The sequence below is a fragment of the Berghia stephanieae genome, chromosome 4, assembly GCF_034508935.2.
Source record: "Berghia stephanieae isolate SIO BIC M18660-M18661 chromosome 4, UCSD_Bste_1.3, whole genome shotgun sequence".
Lineage (NCBI taxonomy): Eukaryota > Metazoa > Mollusca > Gastropoda > Nudibranchia > Aeolidiidae > Berghia > Berghia stephanieae.
Window position 1 is genome coordinate 71,719,135 of NC_088363.1, and position 22,893 is coordinate 71,742,027.

The following is a 22,893-nucleotide window of genomic DNA, read 5'->3' on the forward strand; positions in this document are numbered from 1 at the left end:
TCATCATCATCATCATCATCATCATCATCATCATCATCGCCGTCATCATCATTATTTATTTTTTTTACTGCTATTTTTTGTTTACCTTAATTCATCTATTTATTTAGATTATCATACACAGATCCCTACCTTCAACATCTTTTAATCTCACAAGACCAAGTAGGCTATCTATATTACAATGCATTCTCTCTCTCTCTCTCTCTCTCTCTCTCTCTCTCTCTCTCTCTCTCTCTCTCTCTCTCTCTGTGTGTGTGTGTGTGTGTGTGTGTATGTTTGTGAAATTAGCAAGTCATTACATAATAATAATAATAATACATGACATTTATAACGCGCATTTTCATCACTGGGTGATGCTCAATGCGCGAAACAATAATACAGTGACATTATGATACAAATGAAACATTATACAAACTACATCAACATAATATTATCATTATACAGCAATGTAATAACTAAACATAAAGTCATTAATACAAGATATGTTATAATACATCCACATGCTATGTCAAATACGGAAATAATATAAAATAATGATATAATAACATAAACTAAATTAACATTCATATTGGGGTCAAATTACAAAGATGCATTAATCAAGATGTGTTTTAACAAAGAGATGGTGTTTTAACTTTGATTTAAATATTGATAAGGACTGCGCTTCTCTTATTCTTTTAGGAAGAGAGTTCCAGATGGAAGGTCCGACGTGACTGAACGATCTGCCGCCGTAAAATTTATATTTATATTATTTGTAACAATTAATTTTGTAGAATCTAGTGCAGAACGTAGACTCCTCGTTGGCTTATACGTTTCTAAAAATTCAGTAATATACAATGGTGCTTGATCATTAAGGCACTTATAGCACAATACTGCTAGTTTGAATTCGATTCTCACTTTAACTGGTAACCAATGCAGCTCATACAAAAGTGGCAACGAGTAGGATGTTATCTTCTTTCTTAAAATCAATTTAGCAGCCGCATTCTGGATACTTTGAAGGCGTGATATTTTATCGTTGCTTACATTCGAGATTAACGAATTACAGTAATCTATTTTAGATAGTATGAAAGATGTTATTAGTTTGCATGTTACTTCTCTTGTTAGGAAAGGTCTAACTGAAGCAATTCTTTTTAATCCTATTGTCAAACTTCTACATAGAGAATCAAACTGTGCCTGCATAGTCATATGTTGATCTAGCATTACCCCGAGGTTTTTCACACACGTTGAGAGGTTAATTGTGCACCCATTTATATTTAGAGTAAACTTCAGAAAATCATCTTTCAAAACACTTTTTCTACCACACACCATCACCTCTGTCTTTTCATTATTCAGCTTTAACTTGTTAATTTCCATCCAGCATTTAACATCTCTAATACAGTCTTCAACACGGGTGATCAATGATGGGATATTACTAGGGATATCGCTTACATAGATCTGAGTGTCATCAGCATAGAAATGATACATTAATTTATTTTTAACAATAATACCCGAAAGAGGTTGAGTATAAAGAGTAAAAATAACAGGACCAAGGACAGACCCCTGCGGAACGCCGTAATTTAGAGGAAATGTTTCTGATACTGCGCCATCGATCAGAACCGACTGAGATCTTGATGTTAGGTATGATTTAAACCAACTAAGCGCAGTGTCTCTTATTCCAAAAGTAATTTCTAATCGTTTAATAAGTATCTCGTGATCAATGGTGTCAAATGCGGCCGAAAGGTCCAACATAGTCAATAAACAGACATGATTTTTGTCAATACTATTAAGAATATCAGTGCATACTTTTAAAAGGGCAGTTTCAGTGCTATGATGTGATTTATAGGCAGATTGGAAATTTTCACTTAAATTATTTAGATGGATATGATACAAAAGTCGTTTTAACACAATGCGTTCAAGCACTTTGGATAGATATGGAAGGTTGGAGACAGGTCTGTAATTTTTCAGTTCGTTTACATTTAGATCGGACTTCTTTAATAGTGGTTTAACAATGGCACGTTTAAACGAGTCGGGGACACTACCTGAGACCAACGAATTATTTATAAGTTCAGTTATTGTTGGTAACAGTTCTTCAATACAAGCCTTAAGAATACTAGTTGGGATGGGGTCTACTAAGTCACAATATTTTGATGGGCTATCTAAAATGGCTGACTTCACTTCATCCTCAGTGGCTGGATCGAAAACATGTAGTGGCGTTCCATGGAATGGTCCAAAGCTCGGTGACGATGATGATGATGTATTGTCTAAGTTTTCCCTAATGGATTTTATCTTGCCGTGGAAATAGTTGGCAAAATTTTGAGCTAGTTCGGTGTTATTTCTAGACGCTGGAAGGGGTGTGGATTTCTTACTGCCAAGAAGGTCGTTTGCGGTGGAAAACAGTTCTTTGCAAGATGTAATGCTTTGAAATTTTTCGTTGTAATGGGCCTTTTTTGCGCATGTGATGGCGTTATAAAGAGCCGACTTAGCTGCTTTGTATATATCCTTAAATACCGTTAGGCCACTCTTTCGCCATTTCCTTTCAGCCTGTCTCTTTTTTCTCTTTAATTCCTTTATCTCGGAATTGAACCATCGCGAGTGTGGTCGATTCGATACGACACGACATTGCGGCGGTGCCTCACGGTCAATAATAGATCGCAATACTTTGTTGAAGTCGTTTATATTTTTAACCTCATTTATGACGTCACGAATGCTATCTTGTAAACCACTGATATCAATTTGTCTATAATTCCTTGTTGTTATGTTTCGTTTCGGGAGATCAACTTTCTTTAATGCGATATCCACAAATAAAACTTTGTGATCGGATATCGCTAGGTCAACAACTTCGGTCTTTCTTATTCTATTACTTGACACAGGGGAGATGACCCAATCAATGATGTTGCCGGCCTGGTGTGTTGTCTCGGTGATGTGCTGGTGTAAATCGTTGTCGTGTAGGATTTTCTTGATTTTGGTGACTGTCGGAGAAGTGGAATTAAAATGTATGTTGAAATCTCCAATAAAAATATATGGTGAACTTTTAAGGTTGAAGTCTAAGATATCATTTTGAAATTCAGCTACAAACTTAGTATTGGATGTATTCGGCGGTCGATAGATAGTAATGATGGAGAAAGTGGCAGAGTCGGATTGGAAGGAAAGGCATGCAGATTCGTAGTTTTCTCTTGTAAGAGGAGTGAAAGTGGTGTTGGTGATAGCAAGACTATAAATAAAGGCAATACCACCCCCTTTTCTCCCAGGTCGTGGTAGCGATTTCCAGGTATGCGTATTGGGACAGGCGGTGGTAATGTAGTGGTCATCCTGTTTACCCTGAAGCCAGGTTTCCGTAATGCACAATATATCAATATGACGATCTATAATTAGGTCATGGATCTCGTGACATTTGTTTTTTATGGATCTTGCGTTTATGTGGACGAGACAGAGGGGTGGCCTGTTGTTGATGATGGTTAAAAGATTGCGCGGTCTTTTTGACGCTTTTTTAAATTTCGCTGTATGTCTACGTGCGTTTGAGTAAACAGGAATGTTATAAGACGGGCTGAGTTCTTTTTTAGTGATTTCGGTAAGTGGTGGTGATGGTGATGATGATGATGGTAGCGACATAGGTGAGGGAATAGTGGTAAGAGGGCGGCTTGTTGTTGAGTTGGTCCTGTTGGTACTGTTGGCGGTGATGGTGTGGATGGTAGTGGTGGTGGTGGTGGTGTGTGTGTGCGATACATGGTGTGGATAGCGTTGGTGATGGTAGTGACGACGGGAGTGGTTGACTTGGTGAATGGGATTTCTTCTTCTTCTTACCTCCCCTGGTTCCCCTCTTGTATTTCTTCACAAAATTATCACAAGCACATTTTGGGTTTCTGATACCTAGCTTTGAAATGTGTGTGATTAGTGCATTAGAAATAATGGTCTTATGGTGCGATATTGTATCAATGCACAGTAACTGAGCTTTGGTGTATTTTATAAAACAGTTTGTATTCATAGGGTGTTGGAGAAATAGCGATCCGTGTAGCGGATGTGGTTTTTCTAGGCGAGGGTTGGTGAGTTGCTGTCAGTTTGAATGATATCACGCGGCGTCATTGTTATGGATACTCGTATGATGAGGTGGTTGGGGGAGGGGGGAGGGGGGGGGGGTGTGCAAGTTTGGTTATCACAATAAATCTGGATACGTTTAAAATAGCTAACACGATGTTATCCACAATGAAAAGAATTTATATTATTATAACTTCCAAAATCAAGTCCAAAATTTCGTAGAAATATTTTCAATCAATCAGGCAACATATCACATAACTGTACACTAATTTATAGAACTGAAGTCACATTATAAACAACACAAAAAGAACAATTTTACAGAGCAGGAGTAAATGCAGCCTGTCGGCGCAGAACACACCAATGCCAGATCACGGAAGATTTTAAGATTAAATAATGTAATTATTAAATAATGAAAATCAGAAGAAGAGGCAACTTTGTCGACATCTTTATTTCTCAAGAAGACAAACATCGACGAGTAACTACGAGCAGGTACTACAAACTACTAACAAGCAAGTCACTGACACAGTGACGAACAGTGGTGGCTGTTCCACAAATTGGATAAAACATTGACAATATGTAAAACTCCCCACCTGGGGTTAGCTATCCCACGATAACTCCCACATTGTAAAGCAAAAATAAAATCAAGGTAAATCTCAAAGGACTGTAAATAAGATTACTAAAATAATATGGGCAAAATTAAATTCTTCTTGGATCCCATTCTTATTGTCTCATTCATAATAAAGAACACTATTATTATTAACTTTATCTTCGTCATTCTTGAGTGTAATAACTACTCGTTCTATGATTGGAAATGACTAAATTCAATACAATACCATATTAACATTGTACATGTATTCAATGATCGTCAATGATATTGTTATAATGGGACTCGACCAGAGGTCAGAGGTTAATAAAGAAAACATCAATCAACGTTCGTTCCACAGTCCTCCCTCTCCTCTCGACTTCAACTCAAGCTTAGGTCAAGCTGCCAATTTAAAACAGTTGAAGTTAACTACCACATAAAAAAATAACGACTAAGGAAAACAAGCAAAAACAAAACAACAAAGATTCATTATTGAGTAACAACAACTGAAACAATGCATATTATGGTCAGGGGCGGTTGGTCACATTGTATTTAAGGCGGCACAAATCCGAAATACAGAATCAAATTTTATTGGTCTAGTTAATTTAACTTAATTTGACCTACTTTGTATGTGTGTGTGTGTATGTGTGTGTGTGTGTGTGTGTGGAGGGCGGTATTGCAATTGTTTGCATATATGTGCGTGTATTTGTGTGTGCGTGTATGTGTGTGTGTGTGTGTGTGTGTGTGTGTTAGAATATTAACGAGACGTACTCACAAAAGAGCATCAATTATCTTGGACAAAACTTGTCTGGTAACTTTCACCTGTTCATTATAACGACTCACAGACGCAGCATGTCCTGTGCCTGTTTCCAACTGATTTCTTATATCTACAACGTTGAAAAGTTTATATTTAACAGCATCTGTGACATGGCTATTTGATTCAGAATGTTTCTTCAGTGCCTGAGAGATGTGCGCAATATCACTGAATCCTCCTGTTGTCCGTTATAGCATACATCACCAAAAATCAAGCAATAAAAACAATGAAGCGTTTTACGGCTTTCACTGGCAGTAAGCCATTCAACATTTTAAAAATAATCATTATTCAATCGGCGCTGTCTCCTCGGAGTGTTAGAAACTAAGTTAAAATTCACTGGTTTGTGTGGACCTAAATCTTTCACCACTATTTTCTCTTGAGGGGATAAGTGTCGGAATTGATTATCAATTAAAAAATCAACATGATTCATGATTGGTTACAAATTACAGAAATAACTTTTTAAAATAAAATGATTCAAGATAAAAACAGGTAGGTTTCATAAACAATGACAACAGCGATAATACTTTTCTCTGAATACTAACGACTAACGGTATGACACACAACTTTAGAATAATAGAATTTAAAAATCCACATTTAATTCCAAACGCAAAGCACTTGTTAATTTCACACACAATCAGCGACATCTTTATAATTATACTATTATTAGTATTAGACAATGCACACAATACAAGTTGAGTAGGGATTGTTGGGAGTGTGCGGGGATGAAGGACTCCGTGGGGTCAGGGATTTTTATTTATAGTACCATGGGGCTCTTCTCGGTGCATACTTTGTTTACTGTTCTTTTTTATATTTAATATATATTTAAGCAAAACAAACAATGATAAAATATATATATATATTGCCATTCTCTTCATCCGTATATCTAAGTGAAGCAAAGCCTCTTCTTTCAGTGATAAAACTGATATGGTTTTAATTTATCCCAAGTAGGACCTCAGGGCGTGCATCGCTAGATTGGCCGTCTTGGCCTAATTATTTTAGCAGTGAAAGACAATAGTTAGTTGGGGAGGGAGGGTGGAGGGAGATTGGGGAGTAGTAACTAACTTTCTTCAAGGTACAACGGAGTATAGGATAAGGACAGGACGGCCAAACGAAGACTGGCTCATATAAACAAAAAAAACTTCCCCACCACACCACACCCTCCGCTCATTGTCACCCCGCGCAGGCAACGGGGGAAAGATGAAACGTGCCGATTTGACGCTACCTTCGCGGAGCGACGCACGAGTCATCAAATATTAAATTCAAAACAAAAAGCAGTATGTGCTAAATTTTTAATTTTATCAAAATTGTAAAATTGAAGTTTTTTGTTTGGTTGACATGCTAATCTACGGAAAATATAGGGCGGCACAAAACAACTTCGCTCTATTGACCGACCGCCAGTGATTATGGTTTTATCTTTATGTTAAGATAGAAATACCTTATTTTAAAACAAATTGATTTAAATACTTGTTAACTTCAACTCCCAGTTGACAGCCCTTTTTAATGACAAAAACAAAACAGGTAGATATTGTGGGGGGTGCGAGCGTAATTAATCTGGGCGGGGGAATGTGAGCGAAAAAGTTGAAATACGGTTTTTCATAACAAAACTTCCTAAGTATTTTCTTTGAATTAGACAATATTTTCAGAACTGCCTATAACTGTAACCATAACGTTACAACAATGGACATTGAAAATTTAACTTTTAGAACTGTTTTGATCAAAAGCTTCAATACATCAACATCATTTAAAGACAAACATTTCGTAAAAACAAACGTATAATGAATAATAATGAGTGCGAACCAGCACATGACACAATTGATCAAATTTTAACAATCCAAAATCTTTCTGGGTTTGACAATACGACCAGCTCGGGTTCGAACTATCTTATCTTCAGTCTCAACATCTTGGTTGTTATCTGGTGAGGTAACATGATCAGTTACACCCCAACTATCTGAGAGGTCATCTCCCCCACCTACTAAAGGTTCGAATCCACTCACTTCCAAGTTATAAATTCTTTGGATAAGTCTTACCAAAAGCCCTCTTTGAGTCTTTACTTCCACAGTTCTAATTAGGTTGTCTCGACCTGGAAATACTTTGGTGACCAGCCTTAAAGGCCATTCATTGAAGTATGAGTTACTACTTTTCCATCATTCAGAAAAGTATGATTGAGCGTCAAGGTCTCCGAATTATCAAATAGTGTAACCTACATAAGTTAACGGACGACGGTTAATGCAGTTTTCTACTTCACAAAAAAGTATCAATAATTCTGTCTTTGTGAGACACCTTGTTCCCAAACATTTTCTCAAGCAAGATTTCACTGTGCGATACATCTTTCCCACATACCCGCAGCCCAAGGATATCAAGGAGTGATAAACTTCCATATGGGTGCGTTTTCTGAATACAATTCAGTCAGTTTATTTGCTGCTGCTTTGAACGTTTTTGCTTGGTTACTATATATAGTTGAAGGTATGCGTCTACGATACACAAATCGTTTGAATGCTAACAAAAATTGCGTTAGTGATAAGTCATCAATGATCTCTAGGTGATCTCTCACGCTACATTAAATAAACAAATATAGTGTTTAACATCCGGATTGTCTGAAGAATATATTGGCCCTGCGAAGTCAATACCAGTGGTTGAAAAAGTTTCTGTTCTTTGAATTCGCTCTTTAGAGAGCGGCGCCATGGGTTTTTTTTTTTTTTGCAAGGTATGGAATCATATCTAGAACACTAAGGGCACCTGTTCTTGAACATTCTTGCCAACGTTCTAATGCCAATTATCCATAACACATCTCGTATTGATGAGATCATAGGCGGCACACCCTGATGTTTCAAGTACAAGTGCTCTCGTCTAACAATCAACACCGCAGCATGACAACGGGGTAAAACTATAGGGTGTTTTGACCCATAAGATAATTCGGAAAACTGGATTCTTCCTTCTAATCGAAGCAACACATCCCTATCAAAAAACAGTGTTAATTTATCCATTTTCGGACGCTTCACTGAAAGTATGTAATTCTACTTTTTTCTTATTATCCCATGAGTATCACATAACACATAACATCGGGAGATTTGGAACTCATCCTATCTGCCCAACTGGTTCATCCACTTGATGAACATTTTCTCTTCTTTTTCTGGAACAGCATCGTCCCATTGGATCCCTTTTTTCCACAAACTTTGGAACACTAGCTTTCCAACCATTACAAATGGCTTCAGAACCCCGTTTGGGTCAAATATTCGTGAGACGCAGCTCAACACAAATCTTCTTGTAATCACCAAATGGGGAGAATTGAAACCAAGCCCAACAAATGAGAATGAATCTTCTTTTGACATCCACAAAATGCGCAACACCTTGTGTTCATTGACCTTATCATCCTTCTCTGTTATGACCTGAATCTTCTGATTTGCTACCTCTGAGCAGTTAGAGCATCATTTTGCCAATGGCATTGAAGCCGTTTCCATGATTGATTGGGCTTCTTCCTTCAATCGAATCTGATCCTGCGAGCCAATCATCAACATAGAGATTAGAACTCAACACCTCCACTACTCGTGAAAGTGACTGATGTGACAAATGAAAAGAAATGGTCGCATTCAATAAGATACGTATTATCAAATGGTACACGAGTGATTCTCATTACACGTAATGACGAATCATTTATCATCAAAAATATGTTGACATCACGGGTCCTTCTCATTCACCTGAATTTGTAGGAAGGCTTTGGTTATGTCACTGGACATAGCGAATCTCCATCTTCTGAACCTTAATAATATGTCAAGAAGGTTTTTCGTCAAATTCGGTCCATTTTCTATACAACTGTTCAATAAAACGCCGTTCGGACCGGCGACAGAAGCGTCAAAAACTGGACGAACCTTGGTCGTTTCACTGGATTCCTTGAGCACAGGTCTATGTGGCAAATAAAATACTGGGTTCTTTTTTTGTATGTATCTGCTCAGAGGGATCTTCTTCATAAAAGCCTTCGCTCTCCAAATCGTTCAAAACTACATGGTACCTTTTTTCATATCAAGATCAGCTTCTAATCTTTTTCCTAGTTTATTTAATCTACACTTGGTTTGTTCGTAATTGTTTTTGACTGTCGACTTTTTGTCTTCCTTCCAGGGTAAGTCAACCTCATATCTGCCATCAACAAAATGGATATTTCTGTTCGCGAGAACATATTAAATAACGAAAATCAGAAGAAGAGGCAACTTTGTTGACTCTTCTTTGCCTCTTCCACCACTGAATATGACCGCTACACACGGTTAGGTTGACACTAAATTGTCTATTTTCTAGTAAGTCTGGAGATGATCAAGTTCGCCTTTTTCGCTGTTGACAACCTGTGAAATAAACCTGAATAATAACAATGAATTCGGCTACAAAAGTGTAAATGAATAATTGAATGTGTTTGAGAAATCAGTAGAAAGTTTACGAGATGATTTTATAGTTGTCCTGAAATGAGAAGCTACCAGATGATTCAGAAAACACAAGAAAATAAATAATCGCAGAATGCACATGTCGATAAATAAAATTGGAAAGAGTTACACTGGGTTATTGTTTTTTTTTTTTTTTAATAATAGAGTTGCCCGATTAATCAACAAACGCCTTGTAACAGTGTGGTCACAAAAACCGTACAGTCTGACTGGCTAGTTGTTGACAATGTCAGAATGTAAATGTTGGCATATTATGGATATAGTCATGATGGTTTTTCATGTCCCCATAGTAATATAAAGCAGACTTTGCATTTTATATGCCCTGTTGTGTATGTTTGATAGCAAGAGTCAATCAAAAACCTGGCATATTTAAGAGAAATTCAGATTGCTACCGTGTATTACTTTGTGATTCGGTTTCTCTTTAAAATGGTTACATTTTTCTCTCCATGACACCTTTCATTTCAGTATTAATCATTGAATAACTGAACTATGCCTTAAGTATCACGCAAAGGCGCAATAAATAATTGCACTATCTTCAAAGACACTATATATCGTCGTGATTAAAACGAGACTTCCTCGTGATTTCCAGCACTCATGTAACCCATGTCTTTTGAAGTTTGAAGATACGCCGTAATGGAACTCGCTCCAAAAGGCTTTGTAGTCGTCGTATATTTCATTACAGCACTGCCACACTCTGATATAACATATTTATTTCTATTTATTTTCATTTTGGCAAGAATAAAATGACCCTTTACTTTTTTTTAAGTTTCAAACCGTAGACGTCCTTGAAATCTCAGAATTGAAACTTTTAGCAGTCAGAATTTTCAAATTGTTAGGAGTTGCGGCTCATTTCAACCGATCAACAAAGGTACTCTGGCCACAATTTTAAAAATATGTTTTGTCGGGGTAAGGCAATAGATTTTGTCCAATAAAAAATGACTGCTTTTCGCAAATAACTTTTGATTCAATGATGTTTATGGTTTCAAAACTTAAACAATAAGAATATTTGGCAGGGTTATTTTTCATTATTCATCGTACTTTGTTAAACTTCAAAACTTTATTCATTCTTCGTGGAAATTATAGAGAATTGGAAATCAGTTTGAACGAGAAGCACATCAAGTTATTTGGGTTTAATGTAAAATAGAGTCCTTATTAAATGTTATCAAAAAGGACGCATTTTTTATATCATTTTTTACAATTTTTACGAACATTGTGCCGAATGTAAAAGAATGAATTATATCAATTCTAGTACAAGATTACATATTTATTATTCCTTATTGAGAGAATTTCAAGTTGCATATAGATCCACATCTCGTGCTATATAAAGAGCATTGATGATTGTAAAAGAAGTTTGAAAATAATATTCATAAAACCAGGGCGGAAGAGAAATTTTATAAAATAATTCAAATTGTTATGAAACGAATAACCCTCTCTCTCTCTCTCTCTCTCTCTCTCTCTCTCTCTCTCTCTCTCTCTCTCTCTCTCTCTCTCTCTCTCTCTATCTATCTATCTATCTATCTATCTATCTATCTATCTCTCTATCTATCTCTCGCTCTTTCTCTCTCTCTCTCTCTCTCTCTCTCTCTCTCTCTCTCTCTCTCTCTGCCTACTTTTTTTTCTTTCTTTCATTCTCTCCCTCCCACTCACTATCTCTCTCTCCATTTATCCATCCATCAATCTATCTGTCTCAATCTTCCAATCAATCAATCAATCAATCTATCTATCCATCTATCTATCTATCTATCTATCTATCTATCTATATATCTATCTATATATTTATCCATCTGTCTATAGATCTATCTATTTATCTATCTATCTATCTATCTTTCTTTTCTTCTTTCAATCTCTCCCTCTCTCTCTTCATCTCTCTCTCTCCTCTCTCTCTCTCTCCTCTCTCTCTCTCTCATATATATATATATATATATATATATATATATATATATATATATATATATATATATATAATTGCTGCCTCCCCCCACCCCCCTCTCCTTCTCTGATTTTAGGTGGGACAAATTGATGGAATCAAATGATGAGTTGTTCAAACGTCAATATAAAAATAGATAATCTGTGCAACTAGAAAATATGTCTAGTCTTCCGTCTTGTACAAATGTGACCTATCGCCTCAAAGCGGCAATATGTCGGGCAAGGTTCTTGTAAGAAATTGAATTTATAGACACGCATATAAAATATTGGGGTTAATTTCACTTTGATATGATGGAGAATAAATACAATATATCACACTGCAAACATCTCAACATTCATATTGCTTGCCATTTTAGATCTAAATTCACTTTCCTGTGTTTAATTCATCCAGACATTATACCGTTTTGAGCTGGTGGGTCATAAATAAATAAATTGAAAGTGATCGTCCAATGATTGGATAAATTACAATCATTGTATGACTATGGCCCCGGCATTGCGTGACTGTCAAGCATTTACCCCACTTGATAGTTTTAAATTAGTAGTTTGACAGAGGCAATGGTAGATATTGTTTGACAATGACAAACAAATAGGGCACCAACAAACAAGCAAAAAACCCAACAAATTCCATCGTAGTAATTGGATTCTTTCTTTATGGTGTAGGCAGGATTAAAAAATAAACGTTTACGTTAACCCTGAATGTGTTTCACATGAGTTTGCATATTTTATCTTATTTTCGTTTTCTTTCTTTGTTTCGGTCTTACCTAAAGTCAGTAAATAAAGCTTAGCAAGTAGACTTTGTCCTTGCTATTAGAATATGACAGTGACATAATAACCATTCAGCTGCTTCAAAGATACTTTTATCTAGTCATAGTCTCACCGTGTTTATTTAGATTGCATGGAGTTACAACAAATTATTTTTAAAAACACAATCTGATGTTATCTCTCGCAATACATTAATAGATATTTCCTGCCCGTATCTCTTATCTCATCAACAATTAATTAGAATTAGGAGATTTACAGGGAGGTGAAACATTAGTCTATGAAACTATTACTATCAACTATTGTTCTTTGCCCATTCTTTTTTAATCGGAATTTATGGAGAAACTCCGAAAGCATCTCTTAAATGATTTAAACGTCTTTAAAAACAAATGATTTTTAAACCTACACACTCGCGCGCATCAGTTAGCGTGTTGAATGTCTTTAAATTTAGTGATTACTGTCATAAAATTGAGTGACTCTTTTTTTAATCTTATTTTAAAAAATACTGGTATTCGTAACTTTCAGTTGACCCGAAAGCTAGCGACCCGTAACAATTTAAAAATTGATAACCAGATGGAATTGTGTAACAGACCAAGAAGTTGGTTCGCTTGTATTTTTTTAATCACTTTTTTTTTCGACATCCAGCACATTCCAGTGATGGGTAAAGGGCAAAAGCTACCAAATCATTTCTTTTGCCCGCGAAATGTATACAGCAGTCTATATAAGTTTTTACACTGAATTTTTTTTTTTAAAATCATGATAATCGACTCCCCGATTCAGCTGTCACAGACATTGAAAAATATCGATAAGCTTGACTACCGACGTGCAATGATAACCCATTTCTAGATATTTTGGCCGGAAAAGCATTGTGAAACGGAAATTTTATTTAATTTCTTGCTTATTCATTTTACAATAATTCACTGTTAGACTCTGGGGAAATGTATTTCAACATGTAAAATGTTAATTTAGATAGTAGTGTGTCATCGATTTATGTGTAATCACGTATTAGTTTAACCACCTTGTCTAAACAGGCAGAGAGATATAATGATTTCATTCATTCGGTTTTTGTTTTTAGGAGCACTTAATTAATTTATCGGTTATCAATGAGAAAGTGTCTCAATCAAAACAGAGTATCGTATACATTTTCTCTGCATATGTGTACATCTTACATCGTTTGCTGTTTATTCGATAAATATACACCCCTTCTGTGTTGACATAATTGAGTTAACTACTGTATTGAAAGCTTTTAGCGTCTCTGATAACTATTCTAAATAGATTATTAAATAATCAAGTATAAATACTCGGGGGTAGGTAATCTATATGCACGATATTTAGACTAATAAACCCTTTTTCCAACAAACGAGTATTGAATAAGACAAGAAGATATTAAAATAAAATAAACAACATTCATTCTCGGATAGAAATTCGCATTAAGTTTTGCCACAACCTTTTATAACTTGAATTTACAGGGTAAAAATATCTAAGATGGTATGCCTTTGCGCCACTACCACATTATCTCATTCATCTGTAGTGTTTCATTCATCCTGTTTTGTTGATAAAGGGGAAACCCGAAACGTCCACTTTATCTGTTTTCGTATATCAACTTGAAGCTTACATTCAATTTCACATTGTAATTTATTTCTTCGAGCTTCAAGCAGCAACATTTTACATTATTCAGAAGAATGAAAAAATCATCCCTTAAATCAGCCAGCCTAGACTGGGAGCATCAGATCTCGTCCTGATTACCGCTCAGACCTGTTAGTTGGGACAATTTGATGCTTATTTTCCTCACAAGAGCAGTTGTTTCCGTTGCCAATCCTTTTCCGCATCATACCAAGTAAACATTTAACACTAGATGACGAAGACATCAGAGTAGATCTGATGAAACAGTACCAGACATAGCAGAAAGAAACAAATCATTCCGAAAATCTGGTAATCTGGGGTCTGAGGTTCAATCTCAAATCGAGACAGTCTTATATATGGGGAGGATTTTCTTTTATAATTCTTCTTGCTTTATCTGGCACTATTACATACACATATTTCATATATTTACCAAGCTAGAGCGTAGGCTCACTGCTGTATCATTTTGTCAAATTAATGGCAACAGGTTATCAGGATCTTTTTAGCTCAAAGACAGCATCAATAGCATCGATATTAAAATTGGACTAAAAAATAAATAAATTCTAACTTTGGATCCTTTTCCAGAGTACAGCCTGTTCTGAGTCGAGAGAAAACAGCCTTGTTGATGTTGCTGGGTTTTGGCGGCTTTTCCATCCTCCTGGCCCTGGTCCACAATAACATTAGAAAATATGTCTTCCATGATGAGCATAACTTGGACACAACTTTCGATGCTGGAGGAAACATCAGCATGTCGCTGACTGCTGTAACAGTGGCGTCGCAACTCTTCTGGCCAGGAGATATTCTCCACAGTGCGACCATGACCATCAAGGTAAGAGGTCTGCCCTTTAAAAGTTAAATGAATGTGTGATCTTTTACGAATACAGTTCAATATCCGTTTTAACTCCCCAAAGAAATTATTGACAAGAGAGTCCCAAGCCAACAGCAACTCTTAGCAAGGAGGACGGGACATGAAGCTTGTAAGGTGTGGATGTAACTGTTAGCATCCCACCAATGTGCCAGAAAAAATTATATTATATTTTGTTAATGATTTTGCAAAATCCTAAACAAAATGTCATATTAACGGGCTTCAATCCATTGTCAAGGGTCACTATTTTCCATTCCATTTAGTTATCATTATTTTTCATCTCTATTTTGATTTCTATTTTCAACACGTAAACAACACTGTTTAATATTCTTTAAATCATAAAGTTAGAAAAACTTATACAATAACAAATTTGAATGGCTTGCTACTTGCTGAAATATTCAAACGCTATTCAGATCCATATTTTTGGTGCTTTTAAAGAATCACTCTGAGACATAATGTTTCTTATACGTCGCATTGCAGTGGTAATATTAATAGGAAATAATATAGAGAATTTAGTCCGATTTCTAGACGATATTAAGACAAAGACAGAACTACATTTTACTGGGTCATACGGGGAGACAGACAGGCGTCGACTGTTATTGACAATTAAATGTGGTCTATGACTGGTCCTAAGCACAGACTCACCACAAAATACTGTGCTGCTGAAAACCGTCATAACATATTTCCATTTAGGCCAGATAATCGTTAATCTACATATCGATAGATTTAGCTGATCATTCGAATCGTCAAACGATCTCAACCCTGAGAAAACTTTGAAAGCTCAGATATGCAACTCCTTTAACAAGTTGAGGTGACGTGGTCATATTAATCTATCGATTCTTAAAGTAATAGTTTTTGGCCAAAATGTAATAAATGTGTTTTGTCAGCGTACAGCAGTGAAGATCTTGGCGCGATTATTGTCTGGTTTCGATGTACACCAGCCAAAGTCATTCCGATCGCCGTTTATTGCAATGCTGCTGTCACTGAGTGAGTCTTCTATAGCTTGTTTTCTCGCCATCGATCATCTCAATTGCTTGCTTGTTTGTTTTTCAGTTGGTCTATAGTCCTGTTTGTGGTTAGATTGAACGTAGTTTTTTTTTTTATCATACCAGGCGGGGTGACACTTTTATTTTGAAATTAAAACTATTATTAAAATATAAATGTCAATAATTTAAACATATGAAAAGGTGTGTATTATACAGTTCCAGACACAGCATAAATAAGAATATAATTTAAAAAATGTAACAATTTTTCTTTCTGCTTCATCCGCACTGTTTTGTGCACACATTTTTAGATTTGTATCTAACACAATGACTGTCCCGAAATTTGTGATATAAATATCATCTACATCGTGCATAAGACAGTTGATATATTAAATCAGTTCTAATTTTCTTTCTATTCATTCTAAACCCATATACAGTGGCGTGGCATGCTTACAGTTTATTGTGGTGCCAGAACCAGAAGAAAATAACATAAAACATGCTGTAATTGTAAATACAAAAGAAAGAAAAACATCTAAAGAAAAGACGATATATACCATTTCTCAGTTTTAAAAAATATGCTGTAATCCATTTTTGGATGCGGTGCCAGGCACCAAATCAACCAATGTCGCCACGCCCCTGCCCATATCTACAACCTTTGTCAATTTTAAAAACATCATTATGGTATTTTAACGAAACACTAGGGATGGATGACAAAAATTATTGTATCTAGGTTGTTTTTATCGTAACCAAAGTCATTGGATTACACATTTTTTTCACTGCGGAGCAATAGTCTTCAACAGTCATAACGTCACTTCCTTCCTAATGACGCATGGTAACTTAGTAACACTGGCTCTAAACTATCGGAACAATGGCGGACGCCGTATGAAATATTTCTCCGGCAAGCTTAAACGCGTATCCAGAGGAAAAAAACCCCATCAATTTGATCATGTTTTGACTTTTACACATTCTGATCACAAGGCATATGAAAAGGGAATGAAAAGTTCTAGCCAGCATGAAGAATAAAAAGTAATGATTTTCTTTGTTTAGAACCAAGATGGCCGCCGTTGCCGGGCGCGTGACGTCAGACTACTGAATCCAATTTCCATTTCTCAAACGACGACTATTTGGCTTTAATTATCGATATATTTATTATCAATCACACAAATATTTAACTTCAAAATGAAGATTTGCCCTGAAATCTCTATAACTTATCATTAATATTCTTAAAGAGGCAAAACTGCTCAAAATTAACACTTTTAAATTTCATGTAGGGGAAATCTGAATTTATCAATCTATTTAACAATCTCTCGTTCCCACTCTCTCTCTCTCTCTCTCTCTCTCTCTCTCTCTCTCTCTCTCTCTCCCTCTCTCTCTCTCTCTCTCTCCTCTCTCTTCTACTCTCTCTTCCCCTCTCTCTCTCGTATCTCTCTTCTCTCCACTCATCTCTTCCCCTCTGCCTCTCTCTCTCTCCCTCCCTCTCTCTCTCTCTCTCTCCTCTCTCTCTCCTCTCTCTGTCTCTCTCTCTCTCTCTCTCTCTCTCTCTCTCTCACTCACTCTGTTCTTTCTTTTTTCTCTCTTGTTCACTCTCTTTCTATCTGTCACACACACACCCACGCACACACACAAACACAATCAAACATACTTCACACATACTCAAATAGCACCTCTCTAATACTCTCTTGCTCTCGCTCTCTCTCTATCTCTCTCTCTCTCTTTCTCTCTCTTTCTCTCTCTCTCTTTCTCTCTCTCTCTCTATGTCTTTCTTTCTTTCTTTCTCATTTTCTTTCTCTTTCTCTCTCTCTCTCTCTCTCTCTCTCTCTCTGTCTTTCTTTCTTTCTCTCTCTCTCTATCTATCTATCTATCTTTCATCCTTTCTTTTTCTTTCTTTTTCTTTATTTTCCTTTTTGCTACTCTCTCTCTCTCTCTCTCTCTCTCTCTCTCTCTCTCTCTCTCTCTCTCTCTCTCCCTTTCTCTCTATCTGCCTTACTCTTTTCTTATTTTGGCTCTGCCTCTTACTCTCTCTCTCTCTCTCTCTCTCTCTCTCTCTCTCTCTCTCTCTCTCTGTGTGTGTGTGTGTGTGTGTGTGTGTGCGGTGTGTGTCTCTCACTCTCTCTTTCAAAACCCTTTCAGGAAAGCCAATGATCACTTGTTTTTGAAGCCCTGCTCACGTCCTATCATTTCCCTCTATGTCAAACCCACAACATGTCTCATTGCTATGATATTAAGCACAATATAATGGCCTTACACTAAGAGTATGAGGTATGGGGTAGGGGGCAATGTGGAGCATTGTTATTATCATCATCATCACCATCATCATCATCATCATCATCATCATCACCAGCATCATCATTATCATTAGTATTATCATCATCATCATCATCATCATCATCATCATCATCATCATCATCATCACCATTGTTAATTAGATATCATCATCATCATCATCATCATCATCATCATCATCATCATCATTGTATTTATAACAGCAATAATACTAGTATACTTTTAGTAATAATAATAATAATAAAAATAATAATAATAATAATAATAATAATAATAATAATAATAATAATAATAATAGTAATAGTAATAATAATAATAATATAATAATAATAATAATAATAATAATAATAATAATAATAATAATAATAATAATAATAATAATAATAATAATAATAATAACAATGACTTTAGCAATTACTCGTATTTTCTCAATGTCCGCCTACCTACCTAAAATTCCAACATTCATTCAATAAAACACTGACAGCGTTATTGTCCTGAAAGTGGTGAGATCACATTCAAGTATGTTTACAGGTTAACATTTAACCTTTACTCGTGTGCACCAACAACGCATCGGTCTCTTTTTCATACGATTGACCTTGACCTTTATATCCATGCTGACATTTTCTAATGTTAGCCTGAACCTTTAACATCCGATGACTTTAACTTGCCAAATAATATTAAATCAAAGACTTCAAGGAGGACTAGGGTTTAAGGCTTTTTGACAAGTGTATTCAATCCATATATTTATGAAAAAACATTGTTTTACCAGTGTTTCAGTGTATAACAGCATGCATTAGCAACTTGTGTCAAACTGAGGTATACTATTTCTACAACAATAATATCATGGCACAGTTGTTGAGGTAATTGCTAGTATGTGATAACGAAAATTGCTCCCCTGCTCCTCCTTATACAGCAATCACAACGTTTTTAAGTCTGCCTACTCTATTATCTTCTGGCACTTTTCTACTCACTTCATTTTTGTACCTAATTTACATCCAATTTTAGCATTTAATGATAGAAATATTCTTACTGAAATATTTTAGTTTTTAAGTCTGCCTACTGTTTAACCCTTCATAGACATGACTTTGAGATTTTTTTTCCAGTCCAAATTTTTCACTTTTTGTACCCAAAATAAATGTGGCGGCATTGATCCAGTCGAGGCTTTTTCAGACCCCCCTCCCATCCACCTCCTTGTGTGATCTCTAGGAAATTCTTCTTCATCGCGTCCATCTGTCATTTATCTTTTTTTCTTTTTAGGAGGAGTAGCTTTTCTTTTCTTTTTTTTTTTACAAAATAACGTTTAAAGTTTTGTGCCACTGGGGATTGGAGCTAAAATCTCATCAGATGATGTGATGTTCGAACCCCGGAAAATGGCTGATATTCTAAGCCAATTTATTAGGTTTTTTTCTCTCTCCTTTGTTTGGCCCTATTTTTTCAGACTCTTTCAGCTTCTTTTGTTGCATAATTACTTGTTCCTAGACATTGGAAGTTGAACGGAGGGTAAACTCAGTTGACTTTAAAGCTTATCAATTAATCATGTGAAATTATCTATCAACTAACTGTATTCTAAATTATAATATTTTATAAGGGTACCATGAAAACAGCAACACTAAACACGTACGAGGACAAAGAAATTACCCTTATAAGGAGCTGTTTCAATATTTTTCAACAAAGACAATGCTGTTACCGACCTGGTACTTTTTTACCTACTTGAAAATGCAATTAAGAGCCTGTTCTCAGTATTCAACGTTGCGCCACCCACAGTGGGACTCGAAACCGGGACCTACAGGCCGCAAGCTGTTTTTTTTCATATTACCAGACCTCAAAGCCGCATTACGGCTCAATACTGCACGTATTTTGTCCTTCGCTTTGTAATCTGGGTCAGACGGAGTAGTTGTAATCCGTGTTCAATCATTGTCATGGACGTTTATGGATTTATTTTAAAGAAGAAGCCTACTGTAATGTTATCACCACAGGGAAACATTGCATTTTACCAAAATGAATTGATCATGATTGAAAATACTCCCAAACAAATTGTGTTTTTATCCACACAAAACTGTCATAAATGAGAAACGGGTTGAGAATGAAAGTCAAGCAAATTCCAAAATGACTACCTCTCAAATCACGAAGGAATCATGCGCAGCTTACACACATTGGCAAAATCATCAATGGAGGAGGTATAATCGTATCTATTCTTTTAAAGAATAGGGTTGGAAGTCAAAATTATTCCGAGGAGCCCATATTTAATCTTTGCCAACGAGTACAGAACGACTGGCAAATCTAAGACTTATAAAACTATTGTTTTACAGACTGATTTATGAGTAACTTGCAAACCTTTCTTAAATCAGGGGCAATTTATCACAATTGACTCAAAAATGTTTATCTATAAAATCTGCATAATGATCGGTCATAGTTTGATGTCGGGCATCGCCATCTGGCCACCCTGTTGCCAAATTCATTTTTTTCTTAAAGACTTTATTACCCGCCCGACGTTGATCGTTGCTGGCTCAAAAGATTTGTCTCCATCTATGTTAATTTCCACAATATAGTAGTATAATAATTAAAATAGATGGGTGTCTGTTCATAATATTGCGGGTTCTCTACTAATAACATAAAAATATTAAATCCCACCGTGATATTTCGCTCTCAACAGATATATTGCCGTGATTAGACCAATTCCGGTTCGTGCAAATACAAAAACCCTCCCCCCCCCCCCCCCCCCCCCCCCTCCCCGCCTCCTAGACACAAGTGAATTGGGGACGTAGCCCAAAAAAGTAGACAATAATTCAATTCTCCCTTTCGACAATAATCCAGATATATATTTTACATCTGTTACTTATTTTATTGTCATTACAATTTTCATCCTTGTCAAGACTGTTCTGTCTTGCATGGGTAAAACATTCATCTTGATTTCGGCCAAAAAGATATACTGTATAAAGTAAAGTGATAGCTTATGGGAATTCACATCTTGTTTAAAAGTGTCACATCCGACAAATTTAACATCTCATGTTTGAGATATTTTTAAAACATTGTGACTTATCTTTATCTAGATAAATATAATAAGAGATTAAAAATTTCTGGCGGATATAATAAAGTATGTTGTTTTTTTTGTCGAACGTTAGTGTTATATTTCAATGAATACTATGCCATACGAAAAACTGTAAACCATTTTTGATATTTTGAAATTGCAATAATGTAATAGTTTATACCCTCTCCACATCCACAGAATGGCATAGCCGGTCCATTTTGGTACGCAGTCGGCATCATGACCAACATTTTCATCTTTCCTATCCTCTCCGTCCAATTTAAAACCAAGGCACCAGGAGCGAAGACTTATTTACAGGTATTGTATTTGTTTGTCAAGCAAAGTTGTCCATTTATCAATCGGCCACCAGGGACCAAGACATATAATATGCCGAATTTAAACCAGTTAACTGCCTTACCCTGGGAAACATGTATCTAAACATTTGGCAAGAAAACTGGTCCTTCAAATATCGATCGATTTAAATGATCCTTCATTTTGCAAAAACTCTCAAACCTGGGACTTCGCAAAGTCTTCCTTGAGTCCCAGGTTTGAGATTTTTTTTGCCAAGATGAGGGTCCTTTAAATGATGGATATTTGAAGTACGAGTTTTCTAGCCAAATTTTTAAATACATTATTTTCCAGAGTAAGGCAGTTAACTTGTTAAATAGTTAAATTGTAAAGTAGTCCCTTTAAAACCAAGGCATCAGGAATCAATACATGTCTACAGGTATTGTATGGCTTTCATGTGAAGTAAAAAGTTGTTTTATAGCAAAGGCCCAATAGCAAGGATCTACTTATATTGTATGGCGTTTTCATAAAGTAAAGTTATTCTTCAGAACCATCAAGCCCACTAAGCCCAGTTTATTTCAGTGTTTTTATAGCATTAAACAGGCAATAGCAATGATTGCCATCCTTTGGATCATGTGCTTGTATATCGCAAAGTACTTTCCGCCCGTCTGGCAGACCCAGCTACCTAATCACTGCATGATGGACAGGTATGATGTGTAATTATAACAAAAAGCTCCATTTCATGTTGTATGTCAATATAAACTTATGATGAACTAAGTTAGATTACTTCAGCAATATTGCATGGTATTTTTTTCTATCTTATCTATTATTTTATCACATCGTTACATGATTATATTAATAATGGTTATTTTTACCATGCAAAGAACTGCATAATAAATTGATTTTTTGTCTCATGATCGTATCATTATTAAAGACATTTAAGAGAAAACCCATTTATTGATAAGAGCAAAAAGTGTTGATACAAATAAGCGATCATTAATCAATGTTTATACATAATAGTGATTTGCAATGACATCCACCAGAAAATAGGTAAGATCTAGATCTGACATCTTCAAATTTAACCAATTATCTATCGTACCCTGGAAAAACACGCATTTAAATATTTGGCCAGAAGACTTGTCCTTCAAATATCGATCGATTTAAATGACCCTCATCTTGGCAAAATATCTCAAAGCTGGGACATTTATTACTCATATAAGAATCAATCTCAACCGTCGTGTACATATATGCAGGTCTGACATCCGAACCCATTTATGGGCCTAGTTAATAATGCTTAATGGACAATATTTTGCGTCAT

General features: G+C 35.8%; 1 protein-coding gene across 4 annotated transcripts in view; it reads left to right on the plus strand.

The window, feature by feature from the left end:
* LOC144971156 (uncharacterized) overlaps window positions 1–22,893 on the plus strand; it is an 85,198-nt gene that overhangs the window by 38,698 nt on the left and 23,607 nt on the right. For all 4 annotated transcript variants that reach the window (XM_078911633.1, XM_078911632.1, XM_078911634.1 and 1 more), the window contains 2 exons: window positions 14,717–14,960; window positions 21,489–21,605. In XM_078911633.1, the coding sequence (XP_078767759.1) occupies window positions 14,717–14,960; window positions 21,489–21,605 (361 nt within the window). The remainder of the gene's footprint in view (window positions 1–14,716; window positions 14,961–21,488; window positions 21,606–22,893) is intronic.